This window comes from Gallus gallus, chromosome 18 (assembly GCF_016699485.2).
Source record: "Gallus gallus isolate bGalGal1 chromosome 18, bGalGal1.mat.broiler.GRCg7b, whole genome shotgun sequence".
Classification (NCBI taxonomy): Eukaryota; Metazoa; Chordata; class Aves; order Galliformes; family Phasianidae; genus Gallus; species Gallus gallus.
The window spans coordinates 1,267,368-1,283,198 of record NC_052549.1 but is presented as its reverse complement, the minus strand read 5'-3'; the positions used below and the strand labels follow the sequence as shown (position 1 = coordinate 1,283,198).

At 41.1% G+C, this 15,831-nt stretch overlaps 1 protein-coding gene and 1 long non-coding RNA gene across 7 annotated transcripts in view; one reads left to right on the top strand and one right to left on the bottom strand.

Annotated features, from left to right (window-relative positions):
• LOC107054724 overlaps positions 1 to 15,831 on the bottom strand; it is a 125,666-nt gene that overhangs the window by 16,390 nt on the left and 93,445 nt on the right. The window contains exons 10-14 of one of the 4 annotated variants that reach the window (XR_006931718.1): positions 14,409 to 14,497; positions 9,645 to 9,761; positions 8,454 to 8,622; positions 4,350 to 4,487; positions 177 to 1,088 (exon numbers count right to left, since the gene is read on the bottom strand). This is a non-coding gene — a long non-coding RNA (uncharacterized LOC107054724). Of the gene's footprint in view, positions 1 to 176; positions 1,089 to 4,349; positions 4,488 to 8,453; positions 8,623 to 9,644; positions 9,845 to 14,408; positions 14,498 to 15,831 lie in introns of all 4 variants that reach the window. The other 3 variants (XR_006931719.1, XR_005840837.2, XR_006931717.1) reach the window with 3 other exon arrangements.
• The window catches only part of MYH1G (myosin, heavy chain 1G, skeletal muscle (similar to human myosin, heavy chain 1, skeletal muscle, adult)), a 42,674-nt gene that overhangs the window by 24,024 nt on the left and 2,819 nt on the right, over positions 1 to 15,831 (top strand). For all 3 annotated transcript variants that reach the window (XM_046902056.1, XM_046902055.1, NM_001395983.1), the window contains 30 exon segments: positions 860 to 1,102; positions 1,196 to 1,339; positions 1,437 to 1,593; positions 2,793 to 2,820; positions 2,919 to 3,030; positions 3,119 to 3,211; positions 3,320 to 3,383; positions 3,476 to 3,574; positions 3,678 to 3,781; positions 3,867 to 4,005; positions 4,804 to 4,922; positions 5,021 to 5,170; positions 5,755 to 5,925; positions 6,700 to 7,009; positions 7,120 to 7,196; positions 8,353 to 8,440; positions 8,528 to 8,645; positions 8,835 to 8,958; positions 9,425 to 9,561; positions 9,652 to 9,907; positions 12,497 to 12,739; positions 12,831 to 13,007; positions 13,088 to 13,233; positions 13,321 to 13,411; positions 13,500 to 13,889; positions 14,165 to 14,291; positions 14,397 to 14,515; positions 14,782 to 14,978; positions 15,356 to 15,539; positions 15,618 to 15,783. In XM_046902056.1, coding sequence (XP_046758012.1) covers positions 896 to 1,102; positions 1,196 to 1,339; positions 1,437 to 1,593; positions 2,793 to 2,820; positions 2,919 to 3,030; positions 3,119 to 3,211; positions 3,320 to 3,383; positions 3,476 to 3,574; positions 3,678 to 3,781; positions 3,867 to 4,005; positions 4,804 to 4,922; positions 5,021 to 5,170; positions 5,755 to 5,925; positions 6,700 to 7,009; positions 7,120 to 7,196; positions 8,353 to 8,440; positions 8,528 to 8,645; positions 8,835 to 8,958; positions 9,425 to 9,561; positions 9,652 to 9,907; positions 12,497 to 12,739; positions 12,831 to 13,007; positions 13,088 to 13,233; positions 13,321 to 13,411; positions 13,500 to 13,889; positions 14,165 to 14,291; positions 14,397 to 14,515; positions 14,782 to 14,978; positions 15,356 to 15,539; positions 15,618 to 15,783 — 4,537 coding nt within the window. In that variant the 5' untranslated portion in view covers positions 860 to 895.

Below are 15,831 nucleotides of genomic sequence, written 5' to 3'. Positions count from 1 at the left end.
TTACTTAATCCAGACCAAAAACAAAACAAAACCTTCTTAGCTGATGAACAAAGGGAATAAATTTCACTAATGTAGCTAGAGAATTTTTAAGTGCAGCTGGATAAATCTAGCTATCCATGTGTTTAGCAAAGCATCTGAAGAAGCGCTCTTATTATATTAAAGTTTTGAGAACTCACCTGTTCCTGGATCTTTTCAGTAAGTATTTATTTGGGAGCTCCATACAGGCATGGCAATTCCAAATTCAGCACATGAATTTTGTTTCATACAAGTCAGAACTTTGAAGATGAGACTATTTGGATATTGTACTCATGAATGACAAATGTATAAACAAATTAAATTACAGCAGAGTATTAAAAGGTCACAGATCCTGCCCTTTTCTTTCTGCTGGCAACTTCAGTAGCAAAATTCATTAATTTCCACTGCCTTCCTGTTACGATTATAGTTGATAAGTAAATGCCCCATAGATTCAATGTTTTTCAAGATTGTAGTTCTTTTATACTACATGTTTTTAGAAATGTTTCTCCATCTTTAAACAAAATGCTCCACCTTTATTTCAACTGCTAGTAATGATGTCTTAAAATAAATCTTGCTCAGCTACTTCACTCATCTTACAGACACGATGTTCTTAAAGCCCCAAGCCTACAATTGTGAAAGGTGATCAGATGTTGCTCTTCTAGAAGTCTAGACACCTAGACTGCATCAGTTATGACCTCTTGTTTCCTAAGTCAATCATATCTTCCAGTAGGATACGTTAGCTACTCCATATAGTACCGGTTGAAGAAAAACAAAGACACAGTCAGTCTCCCAGTCTTACAGAATATATCTAAATGATCTGTGCCACATTACTTCTCCCCATTAGAGTATTCTGCTGAGGTATCTTCAGTGAAGAGCAGCCATGGCTTCTTCAGATGCTGAGATGGCTGTCTTTGGAGAGGCAGCTCCCTACCTCCGAAAGTCAGAGAAGGAAAGAATCGAGGCCCAGAACAAGCCTTTTGATGCCAAGTCATCAGTCTTTGTGGCCCATCCAAAGGAATCCTTTGTGAAAGGGACAATCCAGAGCAGGGAAACAGGGAAGGTCACTGTCAAGACTGAAGGTGGAGAGGTGAGATAAAAGCAAGCTTCAGATCAGCATTTAATCACCACTCTGAGCTTTTAGCTGATAGATAGATAGACAGATCTTTCATTTCCTTGACAGACTCTGACTGTGAAGGAAGATCAGGTCTTCTCCATGAACCCTCCCAAGTACGATAAAATTGAGGACATGGCCATGATGACCCACCTCCATGAACCCGCTGTGCTGTACAACCTCAAAGAGCGTTATGCAGCCTGGATGATCTACGTAAGTACCAGCAGCTCTCTTGCTTGGGCAGCGTAGCTGGGGAGGACTGCTGTGCCAGGCTGAGTGGAAGCCAATGTGCTGTGTCCCTTCTTCACAGACCTACTCGGGCCTCTTCTGTGTCACTGTCAACCCCTACAAGTGGCTGCCGGTGTACAACCCGGAGGTGGTGTTGGCCTACCGAGGCAAAAAGCGCCAGGAGGCCCCTCCACACATCTTCTCCATCTCTGACAACGCCTATCAGTTCATGCTGACTGGTGAGTTCTTCCCAAATTCATTCTACTAAAAAGGTATTTTAAGAACAACTAGAGAATTTTCGTGATGACATATTATCTATGTTTTATTTCAGTTATAGCATTAATCACTGCTTATTTAAATAGGCTTTTTGGCATCTATATTTCTACAAAGGAAGTATAGAACCACAGATCCTGTGTTAGGAAAAATGATATGCTGTTAGCATATATGCTAACTGATGAGTGTTTTATCTCCTTCAAATTGCTATTGTAATGAGCTCTTTGTAGATAGAAATATAGGAGTCTGTTTTGGAAATACAGTGCAAAATCAAAATACAGTGTTTGAGATTAATGGAAGATTAATGCACTCAGCTGTAAGGATCTGTATATGCTGATTGTATTCCCATTACAATCAATAAAGACCTGGACTGTTTAATGAATATAGTCTACAAGGCAAGAAGACACTTAGTGTCTGGTCTAGACTACACTGATCTATTGAGAATGAGCATAAAATGCAATGCTTTTAGAAAAAATGTTTAAAAGGGAAAATAAAAAGCTTTTAATATTCAACCTGACTGACTTTCATGAATTTATTTCCTTTAGACTTTATCTTTTCCTTCTTATTATTTTCTCTTTCCAATGAGTGAACTGAAATCAATGGTGTACAGAGTTTATATCTTCTTTTCCTGTTTTGTTACATGATGGAAAGTAAATAAAGAATAGAATAAAACCTGTCTTTTTTTGATCTCAGAAATATATAATTTCTGTATATGTAGGATGAAAAATGAAATAAGTGAAAAATGATGAGAAAGATTGGTTAGACGTTATTGTTCATGAGCTCTCCAGATTTTCTCAGCTATATTTTATCTCCAGGAGAATTTAAGTGAGATCAATCCCCAATCTCAATAATTGTGTCATGTATACTTAGCAAATATTATACAAATCAGATGAAAAAAAGAATACCTTTAAAGGCATATGGAAGGCATATATCTGTAAAAGAACATAAAAGTTACTCTGAAGTGGTATTTTTACTGAACACGTTGAGAATGCATGTAGTGGGGCTACAAAGCACTGCTACACATTAACTGAAATATTCAGGGATTTTCATTGCCTTCTATCCCTGCAACCCCTGCAGATTTCAGTTCATATTTTTCTCCTAGATCCTACGTTTGTAGTTATTCATGAGCAGTAGGAAAACCCTTCTTATCTCTATCTTTTCACAGACCGTGAGAATCAGTCGATCCTGATCACGTAAGTACACTCCCTGATCGGGTCCCTGCGGGGCTGCCCTGTGCCAGAGGACCTTCTCCCTGACCTCACGCTCTCTGCTTCTCTGTTTGGTTCGACAGCGGAGAATCCGGTGCAGGGAAGACTGTGAACACGAAACGTGTCATCCAGTACTTTGCAACAATTGCAGCTAGTGGGGAGAAGAAGAAGGAGGAGCAGTCCGGCAAAATGCAGGTAAATTAAGAGAGACTGGCTTAAAACATTGTGTTTTTCTGTTCCCTATTTTTGGAAATAATAACGAGGAATAATTGTTATCCTGTAGGGAACACTTGAGGATCAAATCATCAGTGCCAACCCCCTGCTGGAGGCCTTTGGAAATGCCAAGACTGTGAGGAATGACAACTCCTCACGCTTTGTAAGTCGTTACTCCCCTTACAGTAATGATGGGGCTAGTGATATACTTAAATGAGGAGCTGTCCAAAGAAGCCATCCAGGCTGAAATGGTCCTCTGTTTCCTCAACAGGGTAAATTCATCAGAATCCATTTTGGGGCCACAGGCAAACTGGCTTCTGCTGACATTGAAACATGTAAGAGACACTCCTGGCCTGTTCAAATTCCTTCCCAAATTCCCACCTCCATGTCTTGTCTTGTACCTAACTCTTTTCTCCTTCCTTAACAGATCTGCTGGAAAAGTCCAGGGTTACTTTCCAGCTCAAGGCAGAAAGAAGCTACCACATCTTTTATCAGGTCACCTCCAACAAGAAGCCAGAGCTAATAGGTAGAAGACATCACTGAGCTTTTTGGAGGAAGATTATAGAGCAACAATTAATAACTTTCTGAAAAGAATGAAATTTAATCCGTGAACATCCGTTTGTTTTCAGAAATGCTCCTTATCACCACCAACCCATATGACTACCCTTTTGTGAGTCAAGGTGAGATCACTGTCCCCAGCATTGATGACAAAGAGGAGCTTATGGCTACAGATGTGAGTAGCATATAAAACAGGTCAACTGTTATAGGTCATGTATCATATTCAGACAAATATTTTGCTATAATAAATCTATTACTAGAGTGCCATTGACATCCTGGGCTTCACTGCTGATGAAAAGACTGCCATCTACAAGCTGACAGGGGCTGTCATGCACTACGGGAATTTGAAGTTCAAGCAGAAACAGCGAGAGGAGCAGGCAGAGCCAGATGGCACAGAAGGTACTGTTAAACTCAGTAGCTAATTGTCCTTTGAACCACTCTGTCTTAGCCAAAGTTGGGCTTTAAAATCCCAAGGAAAACAGTAAGTCAGAAACAGTCACTTCTCCTCCCATTGTATCAGTTTCTCAGATGTAAAATCTCTGGATTTGTCTATTGTATCCCAAATTAACAATTTAAACTGTTCTGTGTACACTGCCAGGAAGCCAGGAGCTGTGGATGTCTTTTCTGTAATGTACTCATTACAAAAACTCATACTTCTGTAGGACATATCTTGCAACCCTCATGGAACAGTAAAGTGGTTCTGCCCTAACAAAATGGGTGGCCATGTTCCTTTTCTTCCTCACCTGTCAGGTACTCAGGGAACTCTGTTGTGAAAGGTGCATTTGTTTCCTCTCTGCTGGAGAACCGCATCTCCAGTTTTCCCAGTGATGACTCCTCTTGCCGAAGGACTTGGCAGAATGTGGGAAGTACCACAGTCACATCTGAGAAAGGACAGAACCCAATGAGTTTTACTCCTGAGCTACATGCATTCCACAAATGTTCAGCTTTCGGTTTTGTTCCAGAAATTTTAACAAAACACCATTACATTTTGCATGCCTCAAAGAACTTCAAACATAAAAGTTCTTTCAAAAAGCTTGACACACATAATGGCTTTGATGTCACTAAGATTCTTTCTGCGAGACTGTCAACAGATTTCAAAGGACAGAAACCTCAGCACTGCAGCGCTTAGAGAATACTTCAAGATACAGAATGTTAGTAATGCTGAATTCTTCTTTTCCATCTCTCTTTGCCATTTAGTGGCTGACAAGGCTGCCTACCTGATGGGCCTGAATTCAGCTGACATGCTCAAGGCACTATGCTACCCTCGAGTCAAAGTTGGGAATGAATATGTGACCAAGGGTCAGACTGTACAACAGGTAAGGAACACAGTAAGCTGAAACTATGCCTTGAATGAAGATCTCTTTGATTCTTCTCTGCTCTGTGTGGTAAACGCAGACATCTGCCTTCATTTTAGGTGCACAATGCTGTAGGTGCTCTGGCAAAGGCTGTCTATGAGAGGATGTTCTTGTGGATGGTTGTTCGCATCAACCAGCAGCTGGATACCAAGCAGCCCAGGCAGTACTTCATTGGTGTCCTGGACATCGCTGGCTTTGAGATCTTTGATGTGAGTAACAGAGATTTGTAAGAGCTGCTTTGGAAGTCACAACTGGGTGTTATGACAACTTTAAGACGTATTTTTAAAGGAGATATATTATCCATATTATCATCACATAATTCATTGTAATCGTTTGGAATTTGATGATTTTTAAGGTCCTTTCCTACACAAGCTACTCTATGATTCTATGGTCCTATCTGCCTTTTTTTTTTTTTTTTTTTTTGCTATGAAGTAGGTTTGACCCTTGAAAGGATAGAATGGTTCAAATAGAAAAATTCTTTGATTTAAATGATCACCATAAAGACAGCATAAGACACGTAGATCATGATACACATAACCTTTTTTCTGTAGCGTGGCCTCAGATGACGTAGGAAGTATATTCTACCTATTCACAGATTTATCAAGGATTAAAATAATGTTATGAACAATGATTTTTAAGCAGTTCTCTATTTTGCTACATAGACTTAAAGCTGAATGAAGAAATGCACAGGCACAATGAAACCAATATAGCTGCTTTCTGTATTTTTAAAGAATGAGGTTTTGCAGTTACTACTGCATCTTGCAAATATGAATCTTTATCATTTTATTTCCAGTTCAACAGCTTCGAGCAGCTGTGCATCAACTTCACCAATGAGAAACTGCAACAGTTTTTCAACCACCACATGTTTGTGCTGGAGCAAGAGGAGTACAAAAAGGAAGGCATTGAATGGACATTCATTGACTTTGGGATGGACCTGGCTGCCTGCATTGAGCTCATTGAGAAGGTATGAGCATAGGAACTTTATAATTACTAGATCTCAGTTTTCAAAGGAATCTTCCATGTTCATAAGCAAATATTTAGATCTCATTATTCAAAAATATATTGCTGTTCAGTTTATTTTATCTGTCAAGTGAGACATTAAGGCTGTGTCACACAGCCTTTATGGCAGCAGGTTTGTACTGATCTCTTCTGAAGTGCTAAAAGGTTGTTAAATTCTCAATCAAAATGTTTTCTCAAAACTGCTAGAATAAGTTTCCAGTTGAATTTCCACTTCACCTCTCAGCTCCAACAGACTTGTGCTCCTACAGCAATACAGCTGTATCTTTGTAAAATAAACTCAGCAGATGGAAATGTATAATTGATAGCAAACAGTTGCACTTACATGTACATCCTTTGACTTAGAATAAGAAAGCATTCACATTATATACAGGATGTAGTGTTCAGTGACTGACAAGATGATAAGAAATTAGAATCACAGAATTTCAGAGTGCAGAGGATCTATGAGGTCACTTAATCTAACCCCCTTGGTCAAATAAGGTTCAGCTAGAACAGGTTTCTGAGGACCACAAAGCTCTGTTTTGAATATCTGAAATGATAAACTTGGATAATGATAATCTGTTTCAACTCTTGACCATCCTCACAGTAAAAAAGTATTTTCTTGTTTAAATGGAATTTTCTGTATTTTAATTTGTGTGTGTTCCACCTTGCCAAGTCACTGGGAACCACAAATGCCCTGAAAACTGAATTGCTGATTGCCTCTCCTGTATATTTCTCCCAGCCCATGGGCATCTTCTCCATCCTGGAAGAGGAGTGCATGTTCCCCAAGGCAACCGACACCTCTTTCAAGAACAAGCTCTATGACCAGCATCTGGGCAAGTCCAGCAACTTCCAGAAGCCCAAGCCTACCAAAGGAAAGGTTGAGGCCCACTTCTCCCTAATACACTATGCTGGCACAGTGGACTACAATATCACTGGCTGGCTTGAGAAGAACAAGGACCCCCTGAATGAAACTGTCATTGGGCTGTACCAGAAATCTTCACTGAAAACTTTGGCCTTACTGTTTGCCAACTATGGTGGAGCAGAAGCAGGTCAGGTCTTTGAAACTCGTATTTTCACCAATTTACAAAGTAGAAAAAGTATCATAAAAGGCAAAAACAAAAATATGAAATGTCTTATATTTATTTTTTTCATTTTGCAGAGGCTAGTGCTGGTGCTGGCAAGAAAGGTGGCAAGAAGAAAGGTTCTTCTTTCCAGACTGTCTCAGCTCTTTTCCGGGTACAATACAGAGTTCAATATTTTTTCCTAAGATGAGGAGGAAATTCATTACTTAAAATAGCTTTTCCCCTCCTCCTCTTCCCCCCAACTAGTTGTGATAAAAAAGAAGCCCCGAAGTTCTTGGGCTGTGCTTTGATAGTAAGCACACTGTTTATTTACTTCTGCTCTTCCAATCAATGCATGATTTTTGTTCACTTGTCACAAGACAGTGTCTTCAGATGGAACAACATTATACAGGAGACTTCTAAGATACATCTAAAATTCGCATATTTCCTTCAAGTGCCCTCTGCCTTCAGAAACTTTTGTTGCCCTCTAACAGCATTCTTTCTGCCTTCTGGTTTCCTTCATTAATATATCTAATATTTTTTTCATGATTAATGGATCAGCCTCTTATGATTGAAATACCATCACACCGTGGGATGTAGATTTTTAAGATGTATATTTGATAGTTTTTTTTCTCATAACCAAGTCTTGCTGCCTGTCAGCAGCATACATATCTAAACTCTCTTCAAGGCTATTTATTATGATATTCATCCTTCATTTAGTGTTCCCTTCTTAATATAAAATAGTTCCTTTACAGAAAGATGTTGAGACTGTTTTTTTGGAAATATCCCCTGGAGGTACCTGCCTCCCTCCACTAATTATAGGCAATAATAATTTATAAAAACTTACTCAGAGATTAGTTACAAACCAACAATGGGATTAATCTCACCTCATTCTCATCTCACCTTACAAGCAACATGCAACCTAGACATACAATATTCAGCTTGTTATTTTTGTTCTATGTAGTGTGATCCACTTTAAATGCAAACTGTAGTATGCTTCAAACTGGCTCACAGAGCTATCTGTATATCTCTCCTGGTACATATAATGGAAGATGGATATCATTTCTATTGAAGGCATTCCACTAGCATCAGAGAAATGTCATAAAATTATATGTTTGAGAGTACAATATCTCCTACAGACAGAACAGACAAATTTTCCACATTAAATGAACAATCATATGTGGAAACTCAGAAAAACTGGTGCAGGTGGCTTCAGTTCAGGATTCTGCAAGCCAATGTTTGTCTGATAACGTTATCTCATTACAGAGGGCTTGAAGCTTACAATGGAGATTATATTTGCTAATATAAACTTTTGTTGATGACTCTCCCAGGAGAACTTAAACAAGCTGATGACCAATCTGAGGAGCACCCACCCCCATTTTGTACGCTGTATCATCCCAAATGAAACAAAAACACCTGGTAAGAGACTCACCCACAGACAACCTTCAGTATCTCTTCTCTGCTGCGCTACAGAATACAGCACTCATTTATACTCTGAATTGCTAGGTGCCATGGAGCATGAGCTGGTTCTGCACCAACTGAGGTGTAATGGTGTGCTGGAAGGGATCAGAATTTGCAGGAAAGGATTTCCCAACAGAGTCCTGTATGCAGATTTTAAACAGAGGTCAGACTGCATTCCATTCCTGGATTTTGGCCATCTTGAGTAGCTTATGAAATTTAAACTTCTCCTCTGGTGACAAAAACATTCTCTTAACATTTACATTTAGCAGTGGAGTTATGTTCTCTATCTTGCAGCATACTAAGTAACTGATGGCAACAACAGACCTGTTTATATTACCATTTTGTCCCCCAGATACAAAGTACTAAATGCAAGCGCTATTCCAGAGGGACAGTTCATTGACAGCAAGAAGGCTTGTGAGAAACTGCTTGGATCAATTGATATAGACCACACTCAGTATAAATTTGGTCACACCAAGGTATCAGAAGTGTTTGTTTCAAGTACTATGTATTTTTTGTTTTGTAAAGCTTGAGGATGATACTGAGATTCTTCAAGTAGCATGTGAAATCATCAAACAGTGAGTTTAAAATACATAAACTAGATACTTATTGACTCAATACTTTGAAATTCATTGATGGAGGATGATTCTAATTAAGAGTTCCTAATTGAAGATGAAGTTTTAGAATAGAAGAATCAAGATTTAATAAAAACAGTGAATAAGGTCTGGCTTTTATAGTTTTTCATGTACTGTAATATGACTGTAATAGCCAGGCCAGCATGACTGAAGATATTAAAGAGGAACTACACATGGTAACTACACATATTCTTTGTGTTTTTGCTCTTTCTCTTAACTTCCTGTGTTATCTGCCATGGAGGAACTGGTTACTTGGCTACAGTGACCAAAGAGCACATACACTGTACTTATTTTTGTTTTATGACCTAAGGTGTTCTTCAAAGCTGGGCTGGTTGGCCTTTTGGAGGAGATGAGGGATGAGAAGCTGGCACAGCTCATCACTCGCACACAGGCCAGGTGCAGAGGCTTCCTGATGAGAGTGGAATACCAGAAAATGGTGGAGAGGAGGTAGACATTTATTTAAATTAGGTTTACTGGGTTTGGTATATTGTGTCATCCGAGTCTAAATTGCCAATATTTATTTGACTTACCTTTTAGAGAGTCTGTCTTCTGCATCCAGTACAACATTCGTGCATTCATGAATGTCAAGCACTGGCCCTGGATGAAGCTGTTCTTTAAGATCAAGCCGCTGCTGAAGAGCGCAGAGTCTGAGAAGGAGATGGCCAACATGAAACAAGAGTTTGAGAAGACCAAGGAAGAGCTTGCAAAGTCTGAGGCAAAGAGGAAGGAGCTGGAGGAGAAAATGGTGAAGCTGGTGCAGGAGAAAAATGATCTGCAGCTCCAAGTGCAGGCTGTGAGTACTACCAGTGTGACTGATTCTACCTAGGCTGACTACATTTTCAAAAGACACATAGGAAGTACAATATAATTGAATTAAGTTGTACTTCATTAAGTGCTGCAGTGAAAAATATAACTAGCTAAAGTAAGAACTGTCAGAAGGCTGCAGTCATGGCACTTCATGACCACATGGATACCATGGGTGAGACATTTCACAAAATCATAGAACGACAGCATATCCTGAGTAGGAAAGAACCCAAGAACGATTGGGTCCAACTCCCAGCTCAGCATAGGATCTCCTCAAATTCAAACCAAATTTCTGAGAGCATTGACTAAACAATTCTTGAATACTGACAGGTTCGGTGCCATGACCACTTTCCTGGGGAGCCTGCTCCACGGCCCAACCACCCTAGTGGTGAAGAACCTTTTCATAATATCCAATCTCTTGATGTAGCTTCATGCTGCTTCATTAGGGACTACTGCTGGTCACCAGTTCTGTTGTGTTGGCAGAGACTATTATCACTTACATTCAGTTTAATTGCATCAGAGCAATTAAGAAATTTTACTTTTAGTAGTACATTTTTGTTCTTCTGTTTATGTTTTCCTACCTCTCCAAAACAGAGAATGTCTGTCCTTATAAATATATGACTTTAGGGAATATAAAGAGGGCATTTCTTCTTTCTATATCCCAATTAAACAAGATAATTTCTTCCTTTCAAATGTAGGTGGTGTTCTACCTGGTACAGATTACCATGATATAATGCTGAGCTAAGAATAAACAATATATTCATCTCACTTATCCTCTAAAAGTAGTCAGAATCACTAGATAAAATTACACGGTACATTTATGAGGTTTTAATCCTGTGATTTCTAAATTAAAGCATTAATCGAATAGAAGAGACTATATCATCATTGCAGCACTGTGCAGTTTAAGTGACACCTAGGAAAGCTTAAATGGTCTCCTTTTGAAAACATCTTGAACTGTAAAAAGACCTAAAAATCATTCACTGCTGAAATTATCACTTTTTTTTTTCCCATAAAATTCCTACTAGACTGGAAGATGAGATAAAAGTAAATACCACAGGATATCTGCTGCAAATAAATAATAAATAAATACAAGCCTAGAGGCATAGAATAACAGAATCATAGAACGGCCTGGGTTGAAAAGGACCATAACAATCATTGAGTTTCAACCCCCCTGCTATGTGTAGGGTTGCCAACCACCAGACCAGGCTGTCCAGAGCCACGTCCAGCCTGGCCTTGAATGCCTCCAGGGATGGGGCATCCACAACCTCCTTGGCCAACCTGTTCCAGTGAATTACCACCCTCAGAGTGAAAAACTTCCTCCTAATATCTAACCTAAACCTCTCCTGTCTTAGTTTAAAACCATTCCCCCTTGTCCAATCACTATGCACCCTTGTGAACAACCTTTCCCCCTCCTGTTTATCCACTCCCTTCAAGTACTGGAAGGCCACAGTGAAGTCTTCCCACAGCTTTCTCTCCTCCAAGCTAAACAAGCCCAGTTCCCTCAACCTTTCCTCATAGGAGAGCTGCTCCAGCCCTCTGATCATCTTAGTGGCCCTCCTCTGGACCCACTCCAAGAGCTCCATGTCCTTTCTGTGGTGGGGGCCCCAGGCCTGGATGCAGTACTGCAGATGGGGCCTCACAAGAGCTGAGTGGAGGGGCACAATCACCTCCCTCTCCCTGCTGGCCACCTCTTTTTAATGCAGCCCAGAACACAGTTGGCCTTCCGGGCTGCAAGCGCACACTGCTGGCTCATGTCCAGCTTCTCATCTACCAGAACCCGACAAATCCTTCTCCACAGGGTTGTTCTCAAGATCTTCCGTCAGTTTGTATAAATACCTGGGATTGCCCCGACCCGAGTGCAGCACCCTGCACTTGGCCTTACTGAACCTCATTAGGTTCCTATCGGCCCGCTTCTTCAGCCTGTCCAGGTCCCTCTGGATGGCTTCCTTTCCCTCCAGTGTATTGACTGCACCACTCAGCTTGGTGTTATCTGCAAATGCGTATTCCAAATGACTCAATTCCGGCAGCTACCGGAGGTGACAAGAGTATTGCAGAGAAAAAGCTGAAACTGCTGGATGCTGAGTATTTTTTGAGATGTGATGAAAATCGAAAGCAGAAACAGTTGCTCTAAAAACCCAGCAGGGTAAAAAAGAGAAATAAAAAAATGGTATCAACATAACTGTCACTTTGGTATTTGTATTTATCTTGGCATACGATTATCACTCAGCACTTTGTAAATGCTGGAATTACAAGAGATATTAATATGATTAAACCCAAATTTACATACTCTATTCATTATTATGGGTTAAGATGAATATACACATACATATGTATTTTAATACGCAGCTCTTCATGTAGATAACAAAGGATTTTGTTTGGTATGCATGTTTGTTTGGTAGCATTCAAAAACAGATGTATTAAAAGCACCAATTTAAAATAAATTAAAAACTGTATTTCTTGAAATATAAAACAAACATTAAACTAAAACATTGCTAGTAAGGAATCTGAATTTATGAAGCTGAGAATCACAATATGCGCCCAAACTACATATCTGAAAAAAGTGCATTTTTCCCCTCAGGAAGCTGATGCATTGGCTGATGCTGAGGAAAGATGTGACCAGCTCATCAAAACCAAAATCCAGCTGGAAGCCAAAGTAAAGGAGGTGACAGAACGGGCTGAGGATGAGGAGGAAATTAATGCTGAACTGACAGCCAAGAAGAGAAAACTGGAGGATGAATGTTCAGAACTGAAGAAAGACATAGATGACCTGGAGTTAACATTGGCCAAAGTTGAGAAGGAAAAGCATGCCACTGAAAACAAGGTATGAGGAAGAAGATGTCGCTCACTTTTGTTGCACAGTATTAAACTGTAAACAACATTTTTTATCTACACTTACTCCCTTCTTGTCAAAGGTGAAAAACCTCACAGAGGAGATGGCAGCCCTGGATGAGACCATTGTGAAGCTGACAAAAGAGAAGAAAGCCCTCCAAGAGGCCCATCAGCAGACACTGGATGACCTGCAGGCTGAAGAGGACAAAGTCAATACGCTGACCAAAGCTAAAACCAAGCTGGAACAGCAAGTGGATGATGTAAGCAAAATACAATCATTACAGGACAGTTGTGGAGATAAACATGGGTGACAGAGCACTAATGATCTCCTTTGGTTTAGCTGGAAGGGTCCCTGGAGCAAGAGAAGAAGCTGCGCATGGACCTCGAGAGAGCCAAGAGGAAACTTGAAGGAGACCTGAAGTTGGCCCATGATAGCATAATGGACTTGGAAAATGATAAACAGCAGCTGGATGAGAAACTGAAGAAGTAAGTGTGGTTGTGGGACATCTGAGTGCTGGACGGGTACACTTAGATGTTTTGTTCAGGCACTAACACCATTTGCTTTGTGCAAAGGAAAGACTTTGAAATCAGCCAGATCCAGAGCAAAATTGAGGATGAACAACTTCTGGGCATGCAGTTACAGAAGAAGATCAAGGAGCTGCAGGCAAGTCTCTGGATCTTTTCCTCTATCACACAGACTGAGGTGAGGTAGGAGAAGGACATGGGTGTGAAGGGTCCCTGCTGTTCCCCAGGCCCGTATTGAAGAACTGGAGGAGGAAATTGAGGCAGAGCGAACCTCTCGGGCAAAAGCAGAGAAGCACCGAGCTGACCTCTCCAGGGAGCTGGAGGAGATCAGTGGGCGCCTGGAGGAAGCAGGAGGGGCTACAGCAGCTCAGATCGAGATGAACAAGAAGCGTGAGGCAGAATTTCAGAAGATGCGCCGTGACCTCGAAGAGGCCACGCTGCAGCACGAAGCCACGGCTGCTGCCCTGCGGAAGAAGCATGCGGACAGCACAGCGGAGCTTGGGGAGCAGATTGACAACCTGCAACGTGTCAAGCAGAAGCTGGAGAAGGAGAAGAGTGAGCTGAAGATGGAGATTGATGACTTGGCCAGCAACATGGAGTCTGTCTCCAAAGCTAAGGTATAGAAATACTTTTATTATTTTATTTCTATACCGTATTTTTTATAAGGTATAGAAATACTTTTATTAGCACTTTTTCAACACTATATTTATGTTCAGTCTTCCCTTGCTTAAACATTGTCAGCTGTTTTTTCTTCAAATTGAATATATAAAACCCTAATTAATGCACATTGTCCATATATATGTAAACTGTATCATCTAGCCATGTTTTCCTTCTGTAAATAAGATAGAGTCTGGGTATTCACTCTCTTTTCTTATGCATGCTTGATAACTAGGCAAACCTGGAGAAGATGTGTCGCACTTTGGAAGACCAACTAAGTGAATTCAAAACGAAAGATGAGCAGAACCAGCGCATGATCAGTGATCTCAGTGCTCAAAGAGCTCGCCTGCAAACAGAATCTGGTTAGACACATCAGCTCTAGTTTCGAAATTATATATTCCCCCTACTGGCATAATTTAATTTAAGATTGGCTGCTGAAATGTTTTTTAACTATAAATGTTTTCCAGGTGAATACGCACGCCAGGCGGACGAAAAAGATGGTTTAATTTCTCAGCTGTCCAGAGGGAAACAGGCCTTCACGCAACAGATTGAAGAACTAAAGCGGCAACTAGAAGAAGAGATAAAGGTGAAGATCATTAACGGTTTCCATGCAATTCCAACAGTTCAAAAAGTGATCTAATTAAATGTACATCATAAATGACTACGACATGCAGTGTAGGCCCTGACAGTGCAGACTCCCAGCTTTCTGCAGAGTACTGAGCTTTGCTCTCATTTTTTTCATGCTGTAGGTAAATCACTATTTCTCTTTGGAGAAAATACAGTAGTCGGGTGAAAGTAAGAGGAGATTTCCCAGAATACCGTATTTCCTTATTGCAATAATTTAATTCCCAGGCCAAGAATGCCCTGGCCCACAGCTTGCAGTCAGCCCGCCATGACTGTGATTTGCTCCGGGAACAATATGAGGAGGAGCTTGAAGCCAAGGGTGAGCTGCAGCGTGCCCTGTCCAAGGCCAACAGCGAAGTGGCCCAGTGGAGAACCAAATATGAGACGGATGCTATTCAGCGCACAGAGGAGCTGGAGGAGGCCAAGTATGTGGGGAAAGTGGGGAAGGCTGGCAGAAAGTAGTGGAAATTTGAAGAAATCATTGAGATACTGAAGGGCAAAAGCCAAATAGTAGTTTGGAGAGGAGTGCTATGAAGGGGAAATTTGTGCTGTTGAGACAATGGTTTCAAAAGGACAAATAGTCCACATGACAGAGAATGCAAGAGAAAGGCAATGTATGATGTGTGCAGCGAGGTGAGGGATTTCTAGACTTGAGGAAAGGAAAAGGGAATAAAGTTTGGGAAACGCTCTGCACAAGTTGCATCTGGGCAGAATACTGTGGAGTGCCTAAGTATGGTGGTGAAAGCTAGAGAAAAATCCCCACTTTGCTCCCAAAGACTGAGCTGTGCTTACAACCTCCCAGGAAGAAGCTGGCACAGCGCCTGCAGGATGCCGAGGAACATGTTGAAGCTGTGAATGCCAAATGCGCTTCCCTGGAAAAGACAAAGCAGAGGCTGCAGAATGAGGTGGAGGACCTGATGATTGACGTGGAGCGAGCAAATGCTGCCTGTGCAGCTCTGGACAAGAAGCAGAAGAACTTTGACAAGGTATTCTGGGCTCCAGCCCTGTGTTTCCTGAGCAGAACGTGATTGCCACATCTGTGCTCACGCCCTGTTGCTCCTCAGATCCTGGCAGAGTGGAAGCAGAAGTACGAGGAAACGCAGGCTGAGCTGGAGGCCTCCCAGAAGGAGTCTCGCTCCCTCAGCACAGAGCTGTTTAAGATGAAGAATGCCTATGAGGAGTCCCTGGACCACCTGGAAACGCTGAAGCGTGAGAACAAGAACTTGCAGCGTAAGTTGCTCAGTCTTTCCTGCTGGCAGGGCTTTCTCAGAAGCTTTC